At 37.7% G+C, this 20,165-nt stretch overlaps 3 protein-coding genes and 1 long non-coding RNA gene across 6 annotated transcripts; 2 read left to right on the top strand and 2 right to left on the bottom strand.

Annotated features, from left to right (window-relative positions):
* Positions 1 to 6,184, top strand: Ova (ovaries absent). Its single transcript, XM_071789808.1, has 7 exons — positions 1 to 1,162; positions 1,589 to 1,861; positions 2,046 to 2,186; positions 2,291 to 2,488; positions 2,633 to 2,806; positions 2,912 to 3,419; positions 3,769 to 6,184. Exons 2-7 carry the CDS (start codon positions 1,619 to 1,621, stop codon positions 4,362 to 4,364), a joined length of 1,860 nt encoding a protein of 619 aa, XP_071645909.1. The 5' UTR covers positions 1 to 1,162; positions 1,589 to 1,618; the 3' UTR covers positions 4,365 to 6,184.
* Pig-t (phosphatidylinositol glycan anchor biosynthesis class T) lies at positions 4,926 to 8,918 on the bottom strand. Its single transcript, XM_071789809.1, has 9 exons — positions 8,762 to 8,918; positions 8,114 to 8,523; positions 7,690 to 7,867; positions 7,219 to 7,450; positions 6,974 to 7,141; positions 6,600 to 6,897; positions 6,282 to 6,434; positions 5,854 to 6,100; positions 4,926 to 5,741 (listed from the first exon to the last, which is right to left on the bottom strand). The coding sequence occupies exons 2-9, from the start codon at positions 8,298 to 8,300 to the stop codon at positions 5,486 to 5,488; spliced, it is 1,719 nt and encodes a 572-aa protein (XP_071645910.1). The 5' UTR covers positions 8,301 to 8,523; positions 8,762 to 8,918; the 3' UTR covers positions 4,926 to 5,485.
* Borcs6 (BLOC-1 related complex subunit 6) lies at positions 8,801 to 19,703 on the top strand. 3 transcript variants are annotated; one of them, XM_071789812.1, is made up of 4 exons: positions 8,801 to 8,943; positions 9,379 to 9,906; positions 9,992 to 10,152; positions 19,388 to 19,703. In XM_071789812.1, exons 1-4 carry the CDS (start codon positions 8,851 to 8,853, stop codon positions 19,404 to 19,406), a joined length of 801 nt encoding a protein of 266 aa, XP_071645913.1. In that variant the 5' UTR covers positions 8,801 to 8,850; the 3' UTR covers positions 19,407 to 19,703. The 3 variants fall into 3 exon arrangements, with proteins under 3 accessions (XP_071645913.1, XP_071645911.1, XP_071645914.1); XM_071789810.1 differs by lacking the exon at positions 19,388 to 19,703 and adding an exon at positions 10,894 to 11,312; XM_071789813.1 differs by lacking the exon at positions 19,388 to 19,703 and adding an exon at positions 10,894 to 11,312 and having other exon boundaries at positions 8,807 to 8,948.
* LOC139819974 (uncharacterized) lies at positions 15,775 to 19,228 on the bottom strand. Its single transcript, XR_011733856.1, has 2 exons — positions 19,162 to 19,228; positions 15,775 to 18,649 (listed from the first exon to the last, which is right to left on the bottom strand). It is a non-coding gene; the product is annotated as an uncharacterized lncRNA (long non-coding RNA).
* Positions 19,704 to 20,165: the final 462 nt, after the last annotated feature.

The raw sequence follows: 20,165 nt of genomic DNA, 5'->3' as shown, positions 1-20,165 counted from the left end.
GGTATCGCGCGCTTCCTTTTGTTCTTGATTCTTCCTCGGCGTTCCTCCTGCGTTTATCGCCGCCGTGAACGTTCCGGGGATCCCAACAGATCCCAATGTCGAGAATCGTCCGGTAGAAATCGCGTCCGGTCCTCGGTGGTGAACGTTCTCGCCAAGGTTCTCGCCGAAGCGACCCCCGCGACGACGCACGTGTATAGCTTCCTCGGCGCGGTGAGCGGTGAAGCGCGCGCGTTGGCGTGACGTGCTTCGCCATCTTGAGTCTACCGTGTCTCGGGTCTCGGGCGCAGAGTGCACAGACTGCACAGTGCACAACTGCCACAACTGCACAGTGCAGTGTGCACATTACAGTTGAAGAGGAGGGGAGAGGACTCCTCCTGTCAATCGACGGAAGCCCCTTGTCGTTGTCGCCCTGGCCCTGTCGCGGCTGCGTTCGCGCGACTTCACGGTGGGACTTGACTGAGTTGACTCGTGCCTCGTGCGATCATCCGCGGAGCCGGGGCCGGGGGGTTAATCGACTCTCGATAAGGGCGCGAGTGCCGCGTGCTCGACCGCTCGACGGCGATCGACGATCCCTGGGATCCCCCCAGTCGGGGAGACTTGGCTTACCTTGGTTACCTCCGCGCCATTCTTCTCAACTCGGGTCGGTCAACAACGACGTTGAACTTTACGAGGGAGAGAAGGAGTGAGAGAGAGAGAGTGCGATTCGGGAGACGAGATCCCGGGAGAAGAGGGTTCAGGGAACGACATCGACAACAAGTTTGACGTTCCAAAAATGGCCCTCGCGTTCGCTCGCGACGTGACGGATACGTGACAAGTGTCGCGCGAGGTCGCGTCGCGTCGTGAGTCGTGAAACTTCGCCCCCAACGTCCAAGTCGCTCTCCGCCCTCCGGTTTCGGCTCCTACTTCCTACGTTGTTAGTGCGACGACGGGGATTTTTAGCGGGCAAGCGCAGGAGAGAAGATAGATAAACACGAGTGATCGTGGTTGTGCCATCGTGCTATGCCACCGCGGCACCGTGTGACTACTGGTGACTACTGACTCGGCAGTTGGGAAGTCGGGAGTGCCGGAACTTCCTGGAACGCCACGATGTGCCGTGATTGAGTTTTGAGCCCAGCCCAGCACAAGCTCGCGGATAGCTCGCGGAATCGCCAGGAGAAGAAAGGTATACCCGGATTGCGCACGGCCACGTTCTGCGGTTGTTTTGGCATTTTCACGCTGGAATTTGTTGTCATCATAAGTCACATCGTTGCTCCCATACTCCCGTCGCGCGACGGGCGACGTGTCCCTCTAGCTTGAGCGAATAGAGAACGCCTCTCTCGCAGTCTCGCATCTCGACGAGACGCGCACTACGTGATAAAATGTCACTCGTCCAGACCCGCCCCCCCGAGAGACGATTCCCGTGTACGTCGCTCTCGAAAGTCCCAATTCTTGCGGAACGTCCGAGTTAAATAAATACAATGATTCCGGGCACTTATGGTCTTACAGTCGAAATATTGATCTGCACAAGGACTTTACGACTTTGGCGTAAATGACTTAACGAAATGGCTCAACGGGGTAAAAGGTCACTAACCTGTACGAAATTCCGCAGGGCCTCTATAATTCGGCGGATGTATTTTAAATGGGGAATAAAATCGAGGACTTCGGAGGTATGAAGCTCTCGACGATGCAAGAGAACGGTAGAAATGAGGTAAGGGAATCTGGGAATCGAGTTTCGAACAATGCGATCATGATGGACAACGCTACTAATGATAAGTATGGAGAAGACAACAGCACATTAGAAAGGGAGGAAGGTTCTATGGTGTCCAATCTTCCTCTTCTGTTCGCTAACGGTTATCCCACGTCCCTGGAGAAAATTACTCTGGTACATTAATTATACTGTTTGTACATTTTTTTGTTTTATGATATATATAAAATTGCTTTTGTAATCGTACAAAATATTTTGTAATCCGAGAAGCTGTGTCCCAGGATAAATAAAACTATATTGCGCTATATTACCAAGCTACATTTTGTTTGTGAGTCAATATGTCAACAATACTATTCCACAGGCGCAACTGGAACGCTTTGTATTGTTTATGGTCCATTGTTCATTGGGCCATGACACCACTAAGGTTATCAATAAGCCTGAGTGGTGGCCTCAAGACGTTAAATTCTCAAGTCCGCTAACGAGACCTAAGAAGCTCAACGATGTAAGCAACCACTAAATGATATGTCTCCGTCTGTGAGGCATCGCGTAACCAGCCAATCAAGCCCTGCCTTTCGAAAAGTGCTGATCCAAAAAATATCATTTTAGAACTGGATGGCAAACCTAAAGAAATTGGTTTTCCGATGTTACACGTATCACAGAAGCGAATATCTGTTACGTTTTTGTTCCTATCTAGCGCAGTATCCTCACGATGAATTAGAATACGTTAATAATTGGGATTCGACGACTAGTCTGTATCACAAAAGTACAGGAAAGCTACTAGTAACATTTCGTAATGAAAATATGGTGTGTACAATATGCGTATATATACATATACGTATACGTATACGTTTTACTGATGTACTGACGTAGAATAGTCTGACAAATACTCCTAGTTGTTTGCTCACTCCCCTTGATTTAATAAATGAAAAAAACTTTCTTCGCCTACAGCATTATGACAGAAAAAATGATAGCCCCCGAAGAACATTGTTATCTCATAATGCATCTTCGTCGGGCAGTGGAAACAAAGCGAGACAAGCCCCCATGATGGTTCAACCACCATGTGACGATATCTATCTTTGTGACAATTGCGATGCTGAATTTGTAGGCCTCGCAAATATGAAGGTATTAATATTAGGTGTATTGTGATTCGTTCTCTCTGCCGAAACTAAAACCAATATGCCATAAACGATATTTAACTAATATTTTCCTATTTGCACGATTCTCTAGGAGCATGAAAAAATATGCTGCGAACAAGAACATGGTGGTGGTAGTGGCTCGCGTTCGTCCACCCCAGACTTGTCTATGGTCGAACCTGAGCTACAACAGGATCAATTTCTGGAATACTTCCAGTTACAATCGAGTAAGACTGAATCCAAATCGTCCGGTGCGAAAAAGGCGAGTGCTCCTGATGGTAGTATCGTTAGACGAACATCTGGACGTGTTAGGAGTTCTCTTAACTTCACGAGATTCGCTACTATCCCATTCTCGTCGCCTGCCGGCATAATGCTAACAAAGAAATCTAAGGCTATGACTGAGGAAACGCAGCAAGAACGATTAGATAGAATAGAGAGGCATGTCATCGCGCCAATATTGAGCGATTCATCTAGACCAAGATGGCTGGACACAGAAGTAGATAACGATAGATGGATAGTGACGTACAAACAAAATCGGGATAAACTGACTGACCATTATGTACATCAATATAAATTTGTGAATTCCTGTAAAAGCAAGCCAAGTATGTATTTTACTTTACGTTTCGATATAATTTTTGCTAGACATAGACATACAAATTATCACTAAAAAAAGAAAATAGAGTACTGAATATAGAGTATTGAAATAGGAATCTTTTTATATTCTTTGTTCTGTTTATCTAACTCTTTATACTACTCCTTTTTGCATAGAGCGATGCATTCTCCTTTTTGCATTGCTCTATGCAAGTAGGAGAAACAAAGAATACGCATGTTTGACTATACTCTTATAAATAGAGGAATAAAGATAGGATTGTACATTTTATTAAAAATAGTATTACATTAAATCTATTGATAGATTTTAGGAAGATTATATAATCCATATTTTCTCTTCAGTGCTGAGCATACCGTCGCAATTGCTCTACGCCACATGTCGACCTATTTACGTTGTTCTTACCCGACTGAGTGAGAAGCAAATTGATGAATTGAAAAAGGACCCCTCAAAATATCAGTGTCCTCAGAAGAGCATCAATGTGCGGAAAGTTTTATTAATGAGAAAAGCAGGGCCGGCTTGCAAAACGAAATCGAGAAAGACAGCTCACGCGCGAAACGCATCTGTGTCTTCGAAACGAAAAGCACCGCTGGAGGATGACGTAGATCCGACCGTTGAAGAAGAAGAAGACAACATTAATACGTCAACTAAAGAAGCTTTAGTCGCGCTCGCTGCTGTAAAATCATTTATGGATAATTCAGAGGTTACGAAACCAGCCAAAGACAAAAAATGTCCATCACGCACGATAATGTTGATCGATCTCTGTTCGTCCGATGAAGAAGAAAATGATTCGAGTACTCGCGATGAGAACAGAGATCCCATGAGTACCGCGGAGTCATCGATCGCAAAGTCTTTCTTGCGAAAGCTGTCGCCGAAACAAACTTTACGCGAGACCCTGCATTTACCCTGCACACTCATCGACAGACTGGTTATTGAATAGCGTATTAAACGAAGATAACAGAAATAAATATCGACTGTTAATATTTGGAAAAAAAGGATGCGTATGCTTTTCTCCGATTTTAGCACCGTAAATACTAAATCAATGTACAGTAAGTTATTACTTATTATTTTATAGGCGATGACTTACAATTTGTACATGTGTTATGTTTCTTATATTTATTATCCTAATTATTGATACAATAGTTGAATTTACATTAGGTTATCTTAAGACTGTTATGATTTCGCGACTTTATCTAAAAAATTGTATCACGAATAGAACGGATCGATCGGATCGATGTAGTCAGATCACATTCAATTTGAACTGATTTTGGAGTGTCTCCCATTATGTATAAAAGAAGAATGGGATAATAAGAATTGAGATAAAAGAAAAGTAAGAGAGAAAGTACGGTAAAAGAATACACTGGAACGTTACATAATACTTTTAAACAATAAGCAATTAAAATTGATTTTTCAACTATGATTATGCAATGAGTCGTAGCAGTGATTTAATGCATCATTAAATTTACATTGTTGTTAGGTTTCCAAACATGTGCAAGTAGGAGATGATGAATAGTTAACTTTAATTGCTTTTTATTTACAAATTCCTGCATCTTCAATATTTGATTAGTTATTTTATCTCGATTGTTATGTTACATTCTTTTAAACTTAATAGGGAATACTCCCTAACCTATCATGTATAATTGTATATGATAATTAAGCAATGCGCAGCTTGTTATCTTGTGAAAATCTACTATTATAGTATTAATATAAGTTTTTATTCATGTATATAAATGGATAATTTAAGTAGAAATATTTAAGCATACAGTACGGAGCAAGTTATGTGAATGCACTACTTATTATGGCAAATATTACAAAATTTTACAGTATCATTGGTTAAAAATTAAAAAAAATTGTTGTTTCATATACAGGTCCATTTTCTGCTAGGAAAGAAGTTCAGAGAGATTTTTGTCTCACCGTAATGCGATAATCCCATATAAGTAAAAGAAAATTTTGCATCTGTTTATTAAAAAATTGTTTATTATTCATGGGAAATACGTGAATATATTTATTCGCAAGAGAAATACAGTTCATATGTTTAGAATACATACGTTCGTTTACAATTTATTCTTGTTTTTTCTTTGCTCCGAATATCTTTCCTAAGAAAAAGGAGAACAGTTTACCTTTCCAGTCCTTTTCGATGCGTTTCAAAACCAGTCGCTTCGTGGAAATGTTGTGAAGTGGGCCGAATGCTAACGCGACAGCTGTACAGGCAAGGCATATAACATTGTAAGGCATACTGAAGTCAGGAGTCGGAAGACTAATAAGCAAGGACTCTGTCCGTAATTGTACTAGATAATCATCCCTCGAAGCGTTAAAACTGTAAGTTTAATCATCGATAATTACTTCAATTGTCGCCTATTCTGCTTATGACAACGGAAAAATAACAATTGGTAAAAGAGAGATATTTGCTAAACTATATATAAACGAACCTTGAAGTAATTGTACTTCCATCGAGCGGAAGAGCGGTGTAATTTCTAGCTATGGGTAATAAGGCTGTAATTATAGCTGGTCCCATGTAAAAACCGTGATTAGCGTCCGGCGGATATTCCTGCCATTTGAGGAATAAGTAATCCATATCGATAGTGACTTTCGTTACTGAGTGTGGTGGCAGGCGCAGGATTAATTCTAAATAGTACGGACTTTTCCTCTCCCTTCCAGGTAAATACCGTTGCGCCACTGTAATAATACCATAAAATGTACTGACATTTAACCATGTTGTAGAGTTTTCATAATAATAAATACTTCTTTTGTAAATTTTAATGATCGCCTAAATCGTACGCACGTTTCACAATAGTGAATAAATTTATTAGCAGCTACGTTTACATTATTTTACATTTATTACTTTGTGTTCACTTACATGGACGAACTTGTTGCTCATTCCAGGTTATCGTAATGGAATGTAAGTAAACCAGCAGGTACCACGGAATATTTTCCAATAAGATTACATCTAACGCCTGCCAGTGATTGTTATACAGTTTAGTTACTAAACTGCCTCTTTCTTGGCCATATCCTAAAGAATTACGTAATTGTATATGAATTTATTACTACGTGGATATATAACATTGATTAATAAATTCAACCTTTTAAAATTATTTTTCAAATTATGCATTATGAATATATGATATATATGTATAACACAGTGGATTTATTTATAAAAGCCTTCTATAGAACATACCGATAATATATCTATTCGCGTAGAGGATTGAAGGATAATTTATAGCGTTACTCTTTGGTGCACTATGTACAGCAGCAATATTAAATATTCCTCTGCTGCTATGAGCCCTGATATCATATACCGCTATTTCATTTTGTTGTCCACCACGCAAGCTAACAACTTTTGCACTTGGCGGTGGCGTTAATTCATATATGTGATTCGTATTGTTGCCCGATATATCCACATAAATATTACTTAATGTTGCAAGCGGACATGCGCCTTTAAGACCCATTCCAAAAAATTTTCGTATTGACCAATCCTGTGCGAATCGGAGACGTGAATAATCGGCGAGTATTATAATTTGTAATACAATGACTTCATATTGATCGACTTACCTGATTTGTATCTGCCATTGTATCGTATATCAAGGAAACGGTTTGTCGCAGTTCTAAAGATGGCCTTGTGCAAGATGCGTCGCGACATATTGACCGAAAATGTATTCCAATGGAGTGGTAATTTGTATTGTGAATATGCGCAGAATTTAACAACGTAGCCAGACCTCTCTAGAAGAAAAATCAGATGTTTGACTAGGCAATGAATCAATTCACTTGGAGCAATATGGGAAGCAATGTGCGAGTACCTTGGAGTTGCAAGGCAACAATTTTTTAAATGGCGTTAGATTCTCGGTACAAACTATCTCCCTTGGTAACGATGAATAACGCAAGTGACTAGAATTCACTGGTCCATCCGTGACACCAGTGGGACGGAAGGTAAACTCTGGCGACATACTATTCGAGGCGTCAACAAAGTTCAGAGATGCACAGAGTAATCCAGCTAAGGCGTTTGTGAGACCTTTCCATTCATCGTCTATGCTAGAAAAGAAAACTCACACGTTACATATTACTATGTTTTTATAACTTTGTTTCTTACTCGATAAAATTTGTAACACAAGTAATCAAATTTATGTTTGACAATTCAGGCTACAGCGAGATATCGAAAAAAATTCAAGTCGTGATTACTGATCTCATATTCAATCACCTTATAATATAACTTCTGATATTTATCGTTTGTATAAAAAAAAAGTATAAAACTTCAGGACTATATTTCTCACTTTGTTATATCCCTGTTAAACCAGGCAGTTACTTCAGCACCAGGTCCAGCGTCGTAGAAAGGATATCCCCACTTTTGATAATTCCATAAGCCTTCCGTTAAAGTAACATGTAGCTCATCAACATTATGACGGCCTATGATCTCACCCAATCCCCTTGGAAAAAGATGCGAATGTTGAACTAGAATCATTATCATTTGTTAATCACAAATATCTCAAGCTTGTTCAGCAAAAAAATAATTTCAATTACTGAAATTATTATCTGCTTCTTATAGGAGTAATATATAATAGCATATAGGATGTTTTTATAAAAGATTATATTAGAGAAAAATTAAGTATTAAATATTAGTTATTGTCATTCTTTAATCATTAAATAAATATTAAGTGTGTAGAAAAAAATAATAGTACAAATTTGTCGAATACCAACGTGTTTCTACATGGTTCGCTGTCTCCCATATCGTAGTAAATTGGAAGTAGGCATAGACGTGATTACTCGACAGAGGCTTCAGCATTAATTCCTCGTCAAAGAAGTCGTTATACGCATTATTAATATTATTACAGGTTCCGATACCAATCAGGCCGGTAAGCAAGACGAGTACGTGCGAGGTTATCATGTCGCTTTGAGGTTAGGTCGCGTCGACTGACTGCTCACTTGAATCTTGAATCAAATTATTGCACTTTCTCGCGCGGCGAGTAATCATTCGAATATGACATTTCAACGATAGAAAATCATGCTGTCCCTAAATCGGCTGTGCTCCAAGCCGAGTGTTTGTTTGGCGCACGTGTCACCCACCAGTCGATCCAAGAACTTCAAATCAGGGCAGTCAGGGCTGTCAGCTGTGCAGTATAAATTTCAATAATTTACTGATAATTGTAACAATTTTATTTTTATTTGTTAAAACATTTATATAATTATAGTTAACAGGCAAAAGACTCATATGTGTTATATGTATTACTGGTATTACTAATCATATAAATGTGTTATGACAGACAAGATTTTTGATGCGGATCCGTTCTTTGTTATTTTACATTTACGTGATTCAAGCTGAATGAGGTTAGATTGAATCGGACTCACCTGGACTCACCTGTGACAGTACTGACAGTAGTGACAGTGCGTGGCTATTATTCTCTTGCCGACGTTTCCGATAATCGTTAACGACTAGAATGGAGTCCGACGAGATCGAGGTGGCCTCGAAATCGTCAGGGACGAATATACGAAATGATAAGAACGCTGTTATCGACTACGACGAAGACAGAGTAAGGTTAGAATTAATTGTGTCCGAGGATTGAACGTTTACGAACTTGCGTGTCCGCGTAATAATTGTCGTAGCATATGCTCTTTAATCAACAACCGCTTTTTGCATTTATCCATTTGAGACATTCAGATAAAGCAGATTTTCAAAACTTAGCTTACTGATGCTTGTTCGTAAATGTTCAACACTGCGTGCATTTGTTTAAGGAGACCTAAAAGGAAGATTAAAAAACGTCTAATTTTTGCCTCACTAAAGGACAAGCAATTGTTTTTTAAATTATCTTAGTTTGAGCCTTCTTTTAATAGGGTAGGAATGATAGTCAGAGGGAATAGTATATAGGGAATATCATATTAGAATAGTCATGTTAAAGAAGATTTCTTTTATTAACACGTTCAACGTTCAACGTTCAATTTTGTCATCAATGGCTTTGTTGTTTCAGCTGCACGAGATGACAGCGTCTTATTCCGAGATATCATTTGACTCGCAATCCTCACCACCCATCTCAGAACTGAGATCGCTTATTGATTCCCCGGACATTGACAGTGGAAAGTTTCTGGACGATAATTTAGATAGAATAGGAGGAACCGGCCACAGACCGGATCAATTGGATTTGAGAAGTAGGGATGACAGTCCGACAGAAGGTGACGATCTCGATCCACCAAGCTATCATAAAGCTATGGGTTACTTGCAACTGGAAGGAAGGGTAATGCAGGACGGAGATATGGTGTTGTTTGTGACGGAGGATCTGGAGAACAAGATCAAATTGTCCAGTCCTGTAACCAAGAAGGGAGAAACCCCGTCGTTCCCGGGATCTCGGAGTTCAACCCCATGCTTGTACAGGCAGGCCTTAACTCCGCAACTACCACCTCTTGATCACAATGTATTAAACGAGTTAGAGATGGAAGCTAGAAAAGTTGCAACTTCTGTGGACGCGCTGACTGAAAATCTAGCCGCGATTTTACAAAACGTGAGTCACTGGCCATACCGAGTTATATTCTTATTATATACGCCATGCGATTTTATACGTTTAAATTATTCGTTCTTGCTTCCAGGCATCAGCTCTTACAGTTGGTTGTTTAGAAACGTACAGAGATGCAGTGTGTAAGACGTGCGACGCTGTGGATCATAATATAAAGTCGATGTATCAATTAATGGCTAAATGCGAGGAACTATCCAAGTCGATGGGACCAATTTATAAGTTAGCAGAGCAGATGTGAGTATCAATTGTTGGCAAATATTTTTCTTTTAATTTAATCCAGGCATGTAAGAAATTATTCATAATTACGGAACATCCCGAAACTTTGATCATAAACTGTCATTAGCATTCTTATGAAATTTCTTATGGAGGCAGCAAGACTTATTTATAAAGTCAATCAAGAGCGTCTAATTGTAAATTACGATCTTAATCTGAGAAGAGAGATTTTGTTTTAATCAAGTACTAACAGCATCTCGAAGGGTGAAAATGAGGGAGAAAAGACGAGAGAGATGCTCTTTACAGAAGAAGGAGAACGCGCGTGTTTATTAAAACTTTCTTTGCTAGATGCTGGATCAATTATTAATCTTTAGAGTATCTGGAAGTTACCATAACGAATTCTAAACTCAGGGTTTCCTTAAGGGTTGTTATCTAGTCAAAAGAAAAATATAAAAAGAGAAAGATGAAAAACTTTCCGCGCTTCTCCTTTCATTTGTCCTTTATTATGAAGATTAACGTAGTGAAGATAACGAAAGTTCTTATTCTCGGAATACCCATCGTATTGGTACATTAGTATGGATATTTATGAAAATCTGTTATAATGTGCGATTATCTGAGCAGCAGTCAAGAAACAGAAAAAACTATGTTAACTAATTTCGTTGCGATGAATTGTCGTGAATATTGGAGTATTTCAAATATGAATTAGGTCATTCTTTACACGTACACACACATATACATTCTTAATTCTATCTTGACTTTCAGCAAGGAGATGAAGAGAATGCTGGAGCTGTTTGAGAGCGCGATGAATCTGTAAAGCAAGGAGATGCTACATGCTTATCACGATCACTATTAATTATACTATCACGCGCTTTTAGGTTCATAATGAAATGCAGCAGTTGTCATACGTTAATTTTTAATGCTCTAAAGAATATGTTGATGTATTATGACAAAATAGGATTACCTGCTGTACCTTGCCTTTTTAGAAAGCACGTGTGCGTATATGTGTGTGTATGTATATAGTTAATTTAAAAAAATGCTGTTAAAAAATAATGTTCATAGTACAATTATCGTTAAATGATACGTTTTAATTTATACATATTATGCAATGTTATTAGTTTTTCTATCATTATTTTAAATATACGCTGAAAAAATAAACGTTAAATAAAAAGCAAGCGATTCGATTCTGTTATGGTCATTCTCATTTGAAAGAAACAAATACATATTTAGTGTAATTTTTATTTATATAACCTGGGGTGTGTAAAATTGTAGCTTGTTGAGATCAAGGATTGAAATTCTATAAAAAAATAAAATGGAAGAAATAATAGCAACTCTTGAAGCACTCGTAACAACAAATGGGGGTGACAAAGTATACTGGCGAGTGGGAGGGAAAGAGAGAGAAAGAGAGAGAGGAAATTTGACAAGAAGCGAAAGGATGGGGATAAAACCGGGGGTGGAAAATGTTTCGGAAGGGTAGTAGCGACGTCTACTTTGTAACTGTAGACCAATACAGCGTACGGTGAAAGCGGCTCCGGATATCATATTCCAGGATGTGCATTAGAGGCGTTGAGTCGCCCGCGCCGTCGTAGCCGTCCCGTTCCATCCCGTATCCCATCGTCGGCGAGCAACTAAATACAATAACGGGATGGATGACTTGGAGGTTGATGTCGGGGGGTTAACGGCTTTCTCGACGGCGGCGAACCACTTTTCAGTCGCCTTTCTCGCCCCCCCGAAGTGATAGGAGAGAGGAATGGGGGAACGGGGCCGGTTCTCTCTGCTTTCCCCTTTTTGCACTCGAGGATCTCTCTCTCTCTTTTTCTCTCTCTCTCTCTCCTCCAACATTGCCTCGCACAAAAGCTGATATCAACGATATCGCGGTCGTTTCTCCGGCCGAGGTGCTTCGTATATGCAGCGCTTGATAAATGGAAATTTTGAAAAGGACCCATTAATCGTGACTGCGAGCTGAAAAATTGAGTAGCCCTACGAGAGAGTGATCTATGCCAAAGGAAGTGATTTCTGAAAAACAGATTATTACTAGGAAATTTATATTAAAAGATTTTCGTTCTTTTCTAATTGATTGTGTTCATGATGAGCCGAGAAACTATATAATTATGAATGTAATTTTAAATGTGTCAACTTTATTATTCCAAGATAACATACATGAGAAGAGGAAAATCTCTCCCCTTCTCTCTCTCTCTCTCTCTCTCTCTCTCTCTCTATTAGATTTATGTTATCTCTATCGTATTTATTTACTGTCGTGATATTTTTATTGCATTTTGATTCTTTTCATGTTCTTTTAAATTATATGGGATAGTTCCACTCTCTCAGTATTACTCGATTGGGTATCTTAATTGACAAATTGGATTAGTATGAGTTTTTTAAAAAGATAAACAGCAATAGTATACGAATCACGACTCTTATGCTTCGATGATTTCTTTTCTTTTAGTTTGTCTTATCGCGAATGAATTTTTAGAGAACTTGTGGCTCTATATATAGAACCACAGCGAGTAATTGCACGAAAAGGATAGTAAACTACTAACATTAAAGTTTAAATTTAATTTAAATGGTTCTTTTTAATTCAAAGATTTGTTTCTTTTAACTGTTTACACGATTCTTTTCAGAACTACCAAATTATTTAATACAGGAACGCTCGTGCACGCATAATTTTGTTATCAGTAAAATAAGTTGAACTTTGAGAAGTTATTTTTTCAATTCTATACGCTTATTCTTTCCCACGTTTCTTTCTATTATATTTACACATTTTTATATGAATTTATTATACTATATATGTGTATATATCTATCTTTCATTACTATTTTGCTGCAAAGACGTTTTTTTTTTTACGCACCGCGGAGGCTAGGCGGTGCACCACCATGCCGCTATAGAACGGCTTTCACGTTTTTCCCATACTCTGCTTCGTTTGAAAATTCCGCATTTATCTATTCTCGACGCGGCACAATGTCAGCGAGGAACGAGTAAACTGGTTTCGCGTCGTGTCCCAGCCGTGCTCATTGTAGACTCGGGCTGTAAATAATACCCGGCAAAAAGCCGGGCCCGGTCTGCCGCGTCGCGTCGCGACGCGCGCCTCATTTAACACATTCGTCCAGCGGTAATTATTAAAGCCACGATGATTTTAATCCCCGGGAACGCGCCAGAGAGGAGAAAAAAAGGAGCAGCGGGCTGTGCACAGCATGTACTGTGCCGGTGGCACAGCTCTGGAGAAGGTTCTCCCCCAGAGGGTGCAATCTCCAGAACTGAAATAGGGGCGGTTGAAATGGTGCAATTTACATTAATGCCTTACATAAACTCATAAAAGGATGTAATACATGTTGAACTTGAATCCATTAGGCCATTAGGGCTTACCTTTGGAATTCCCTCTTCTGTCCGACTATACCAATTTTTGAATTTTATAATTTTATTGAACCGCTTAGTTTTTCTTAATTAAATAAATGCAATTGACTGCACGCGAGATCACGTATTAATAAATATCTGATTCGGTACTATATCAGTAAACTGAAAAGGAGAGGATTATGCGATCTCTCTTTCTACAGTTAAGTCTCTAGCATTTAGTGAAACGCCATTTCAACAAATTACGAGATGTGGTTGCGGGGTACCGCCAAGGTGTCAGACTCCGACTCCATGCGTCATCATAAAACGAAAAAATTATATAACTACTTGCGGTTAATTTCCTCGAGCACGGTAAAATTAAACGTAGCGGTGGATTATGTCGCCTGATGGCATCGACCACGGCTCGAGTGTCTCTATAAATGCACAGAGTGAATGCGGGTCTGTGAGAAGAAGCTGGGTAGCTTTTGCTGAAGCAAGTGGCCTTGCATATCCACGTACAGAACTCTCTTTTTCTCGTTCTCCTCTTTTACTCTCTCTCTCTCTCTCTCTTTCTCTTTCCTAAGTATAAAGTGGTGCTGCTGCTGCTCGGCTCGGTCGACAATGTGCCTTCCAAAGGAAGAGAGAAAGATGAGCGTAATGACTAAATAAAAGATGGGACGACAGATAGCCGCCCCGTTTATGTCAGCTTCGGCCTCCACATTGTGCGTGTGTCGATCTGGCTTGGTTTCGTGGCCAGCAGAATAAAATCGCGTACATTATCTAAAATCTCTTTCTTCTATGTACCGAGGAAAGCTTATCACGACTTCGATTAAAGTTTAGATTTGAAGGAATGTTGCAAGGTATATTTTTTGCGAGCTAAGAAATTTGACATTTGAATTATTAAAAATAACATTTCCTTGAAATTAAAAAAATTCTTTTCTTCTAGATTCGATGTCTCGTTTAAATGCCTTCGACATATGTTTACCCCATATTTTAGAAATTAAAGCGTCGCCAAGCAAATACCATAATTCCTACACACACACACGTTATTTTTATCAATACTCTACATCTGCGAGATTCAAGTATTGTAGCTCGGAGAACTGCTGATCGCAATAAAAGTGTATCATTAACGCGAACGCGAACCGTTGTGTTATTTGCAACTATCAAATCAGATAGAGGTCGAGCGAAACTGCGAGTTACGTCTCTCATCCTCGATCGTAAAGTTACTCATTTCACCGCTTTGATCATTCGCCGTTTCAGCCGAGAGACTTTCTTAGTAAATTACTCAGAGACGATGCGCGCGAGTGTCCTCCCGAGGGAGCTCGCCCCTCCGCCCGCCTGGATCTCGCCAGAAGAAGATGCGAGATGAGGGGAAGGCGACAGAATCGGGACCGCATCTCTGAAGTGAGGATCCGCAGGGGAAGGGTTTGAAGAAAATGAAACGAATGGAGGAACGTGATGGTCGTAGAACGAGTCGGTACACGCGTTTCCGAGCCTCGTCGTGTCATTCGCGCGAAAAGAGCGGAATCGTCGCGTGCGAGGAAGCTTGCAAAGACAGGCAGGGCGAGGACGAGTTGGTGGAAAAAAAGGAAAAGGGGAGCGAAAAGAAAATCGCTCGACGGATCACAGACTGCTAATTAAAAAAAACTCGGCGTCGCGACGTCCCAACTCGCTCCCGCGCGAAAGGGTGGCGGCCGCGCTTCCCTTTTTGCGAGGCAGCAGCGTAAGAAACCTTTCGCCTTCTCCCTTTCATTTCCCCGTCGGCCTACCACCCTCTTTCGTTCGCCACCCTCTCACGCGCGCCACACACCTGTCTCGTCCAATAGCCAATGAATTACGAGAGCCTATCTCTCTTTTCCCGAGGAACTCCGTGTGCAGTCTCTCTTTCCTCTCACGCGTCCACGCAGACCGAGAGGAAGGGTAAAAATGTAGGGATCCCGTGTATGTTGCGTTATCCTTTTCACACCCTTCTTTCAAAGGCTTCCACCCTTGAAGAAGAAGAAAGTAAAAAAAAGGATTCTCCCTTTAGGATCCTCTTTAAAGGGAAATCCCTTAAACCGATTATACTATATAATAAAAGAGGCGCATCATTTTTGCGCGAAATTATGACGTCGATCTCGATTACCGTGTATGTCAAAGACTGATGATTTTTGTAAGATATCCATGTATAGCATCATGAGTAAAAATACGTTATTTGCAAAGTTGAAGGAGAAAGCAACATTTATTTAATCATGTATTACGTACGGAACTATGTTGAATAAAAATCATGTTACGTGACAGTTATACTTATATATTTATAGAAAACTAAAACATTATTAGTTAATACATAATAAAAATATTTATTATATAAATATTTGTCATTATTCTTACAAATAATAAATAATCCAAATATTATTTGATCATTAATAATTCAATAAACCCTGTTGTTTGAAGAAAAATATCTTATATCTTTATCAATTATAAATTACAAATTACATTTTTCTTCATTATCTGTCGTTCGAATATAATTTTGCTCGTTCCAGATTTTTTACTCTAAACTCGGATCAGTAATACATATAACAACGATACTTCTCTCAATATTTTAAAGACAGTCTATTAGAAACTCACTAAGAGATAATCGTAATGTAAAACTGTAGTATCTTATACTGCAAGAAACGCATATGTGTGTAAAACAATTAGGAAAACTTTATAAGTATATTAACAATAATAATGTCACACAATTAATTGATACTATTAGACACTGATATTTAAACATTAGTTATCGAATAAAGATTAATATAATAAATATCGTTTATATACAAAAATACATCATTTGGAGCGTTCAATTATTAGAACGAGCTAGATGCAATCTTTCAAGAAGATTACGAAATGTCCTTAAGTAATTATTTCTAACTAAAAAATTAGAATGTTATACAACTTTTTTTTTAAATCATTTTCAAAATTTATAGGAAAAAAGACGGATACGTTAATTGATAAACGCAACATTTTAAAGGCTAATAATTCTATCACATAAATATTTTGGATATTTTGGTCCAATGATTATCGATTTTATGATGATTACATTCATAGAAAATAAATCTTAAAAATAGCTATTTATATCTGAATTCGTAAAACATGATCAGTTAGATATTGATAAATGAAATGTGACTCATTGAATCAAAGATAAACCTAGAAAAGCGGCTAGTGGAAGGAAAATTGTTACATACATAAAAATATAAGCGCGCAAGTATTTACAATATATATACATGTTAAATATAAAATATATGTATATACATATCACACACAATAAATATATATATGCTCACACACACACATACACATCCTTATTTAAGTGTGTGTATTGCATATGTATGTATATATATAATATATATATATATTATATATATACATATGTATATATATATACATATGTATATATGTATATGCATATGAGCATGTAACATGCACAGTATATTAAAAAGTGCACTTGATAGTATTATATATACATATATTATATATTAAATATTACATACACACATACATACTCTCTTTTTCTCTCCCTTTCTTTCTCACATACACACAGATATATTACATTAAATGTGCATGCATGAGCATATATTACTTTTATTTGTACCCTATGTAACTCAAAAGGAAAAAATTGTAGATTATATGTAACTATTATTTATATTTTATACCATTTATGAGTAAGATATGCTCATTGATGCCTGAGGTAATTCTACTTTTCAATCAAGCGGAAATCTTGAATTTTTAACGCAGGGTGTCTATTAAATTTTTTCAGTTATAATACTTCTATCTGTTTATCTTTATTCCATGAGTCTTTTTTTATTATAGTCTAATTTATAAGCTAGAAAATAGCATTTCTTCTATTAAACACTTTTTTGCAATCGCAAACTGATCTGCTGATTTCCGTCGTTTATATCTGTGTCGATAACCATCGTTCCTTGTTAAATATTAAAATTCCTTTAAGTATCAGGATTATTATGGTCGAGATAAATTTATTTTGCAAACAGTTGGGATTTTTGCAAGTTCGCTGTCGTGTCGTATTACGAATTTATTCAGCCATACATGGTCTGCACACTGATTTGTGTCCCATAACAGAGGATATGGATTTATCTGCCCCCACGCTCTTTCATAAGCTAGTAATTTTAATTCTTCCAATACGCACGATACACAATCGCAAAATCCTTTTTCTGCTAGTTCTTTTACTTCTTTCAATAACGATCGTTCCTCCTCCATTGTAAAAATTTCTTCAAGTTCCTCCTCCAATGTAAAAATTTCTTCAAGTGGGGACCGTTGTCGGTTCGTCGTCTCTTGAGATAATTCTGCTTCGCAAATAGGTGATAATTTTAAAATTTCATCTCTGTTTCTTTCTTCAAAGCTTTTCAGCCAGTCACGTCCCGCCTGTTTGTCTGCATCCCACGACTCTGGATAATATTTCCCCATTTCGCGAGCTATTCTATAAGCTTCAACTGCTATTTTTTTCATTATGCAATTTTTGCAAATGCAATTCTTTTTTATCAGTTTTATGTATGTCAGCATCGCTTGTTCTTGCCCAAATGTAAACATTTCTTTAGATGAGAATTGTTGCTCACTCATCAACGCCTGAGTAAATTCTACTTTACAAATAGGCAAGAATAATTCTGCAATTTTATCGCTGTGTCTGTTTTTAAATTTTTTCAGCCACTCTGAGTTTGTCTGCTGATTTTTATTCCACGATTTAGGATATGGCCTTTTCTTTTCACGGACTATTTGATAAGCTAAATTTTTTAGCTCGTTCATTGAACAAGATACGCACATGCAAAGTGATTGTCTACATTTCGTTATCTGCTTCAGTAATGACACTTCTTCCTCCTCTGTGAAAACTTTTGATGTAGATACATTTTTTTCGTCTTCGTCCATTTTCTTTTCGTGGATTATTATAACTCGCAAATATTTTCAAGACAATAAGAAAGATGATCTGTTCGTCGACGACTGGGATGTCGTCTTCATTCAGTAAAATTTCCAATTCTAATGTATTTGCAGGATAACTGCTCTGTCATGTGTCTCAACAATAATTATTTCCCCTCAATTATGAAAATATTTCGAATATATTCCTACCGTGTGCACACGTTTCCTGTCCTGCGTCTACAAAGATGATTTTGTTTTACTTCAAAATGCTTCTTTATGTTCGCTGTATCTTTGGATACTATAGCCTCTATATGAAAAAAAAAATAAAAATTGTATCAAACTGTATCAAAATAAAAGTTTTATAATTATATATAAAAAGTTATATATCGTAAGATGAAGAAAATCGTTGGATGTTTACAGTATATATTTTATCCATGACTATATAGGCACTCAAAGATATGGTCGGCGTCAAAATGATTCAGCTCTCGTTTAGTGGTTCTACTAACGCGTTATCTGACATTTGATAAGAGAAAACTGTTTCCTACTTGTTCTAAAAGACAATTTTTCCAATGGATATCGGATCCATTTGAAGGACTGTCCAAAAAGGGTGTCTCAACCATTTTAACACGACGTGTCACTGAGAGAAAGAAAAAGGAAAAGACAGAAAGAAAAACAACAAAACTTCATAAACTTATAATATATAATTATATTATAACTTCAGATCTTAATTATTTTATAATATGTATAAATCTTTTCATAGATATTCCTTAATGAATAATTAGAAAGATTTAAAAATGTATAAGATGTTTATATGCTTACGAGATAAGGCGGCAAATTAATTTTGCTGATCAGCTGAACGCAGCACTGATACGTATGAACAGACAGCGAGTGAAATGTTGGAAAGGTAACTAGAGGTTTTCGCTCGCCTCTGTTTATTTGGTATGGAGACGAAGGTTATTCGAATATAGATAACTAACGTTAGGATTGCTCTGTTTGTGTTCTATACCCTAATACATCATATAACATATATTTTGCTTTTCTATAGGAACGGTAACTGCTTGTAATCTTGAAGAAGCATGCGCACGCGGAGCGAGAGATTGACGAACTTTAAGGAACCTTCAAGAGCCAATTAAATCGTTATTCGCAAATTAAGTTTTGTAATTATGAGTGGGCTTCGAGAAGTGGTCCCGACGTAGAAGGGTTGGTTGGTTGATTGGTAGTTGGGGATTGCAACCGACGTAACTCGAACTTTGCAACTTCTCAGTCGCTTTTTGTACAACTTTTCTTGTTAAGATCGCGATTATAAATTTTTGACTCGAAGCCAAGTATTTCCGACAGTCGTATATAACGACATGCACGATTTTTTTATAAAGATTTTTAAAAAATTCATGAAGAACTATAGTTATTGGCATGTACGTGTATATATATAATAGTTTTACCATAAGTTGTATTTGTGGAATAAGGAAAGCGTAAATGGCTCCTGAAAAATGGAGAAAATTATTTTTATTTATTTTAGATAATCAAATATAAGAAAGAATTATCAAATGTCAGAAGTATATCGATATGTTGATATTGTAAGATATTTAATTATGTTTTCAAAAGGTATCAAGTTATCGTTGACAAGAATATGGGACAGTTCTTCATAATTTATTGATGTTGCAATATCAAGAATGTGGTCATTTTCTTCAGATTTATCGAATTTCAATTAATTTGTTTGTAAACGCTTAATTGATTATGTTTTCTATATCTTAATTAATCTTATGGAGGCGATGTCTCGGTTCTAAATCTAAATCTAAATCTAAAGTGTTATATTAAATATCAAC

Source organism: Temnothorax longispinosus, chromosome 10 (assembly GCF_030848805.1).
Source record: "Temnothorax longispinosus isolate EJ_2023e chromosome 10, Tlon_JGU_v1, whole genome shotgun sequence".
NCBI lineage: Eukaryota > Metazoa > Arthropoda > Insecta > Hymenoptera > Formicidae > Temnothorax > Temnothorax longispinosus.
The sequence above is the reverse complement of the archived record's forward strand: the minus strand, read 5'-3'. Positions and strand labels throughout refer to the sequence as shown.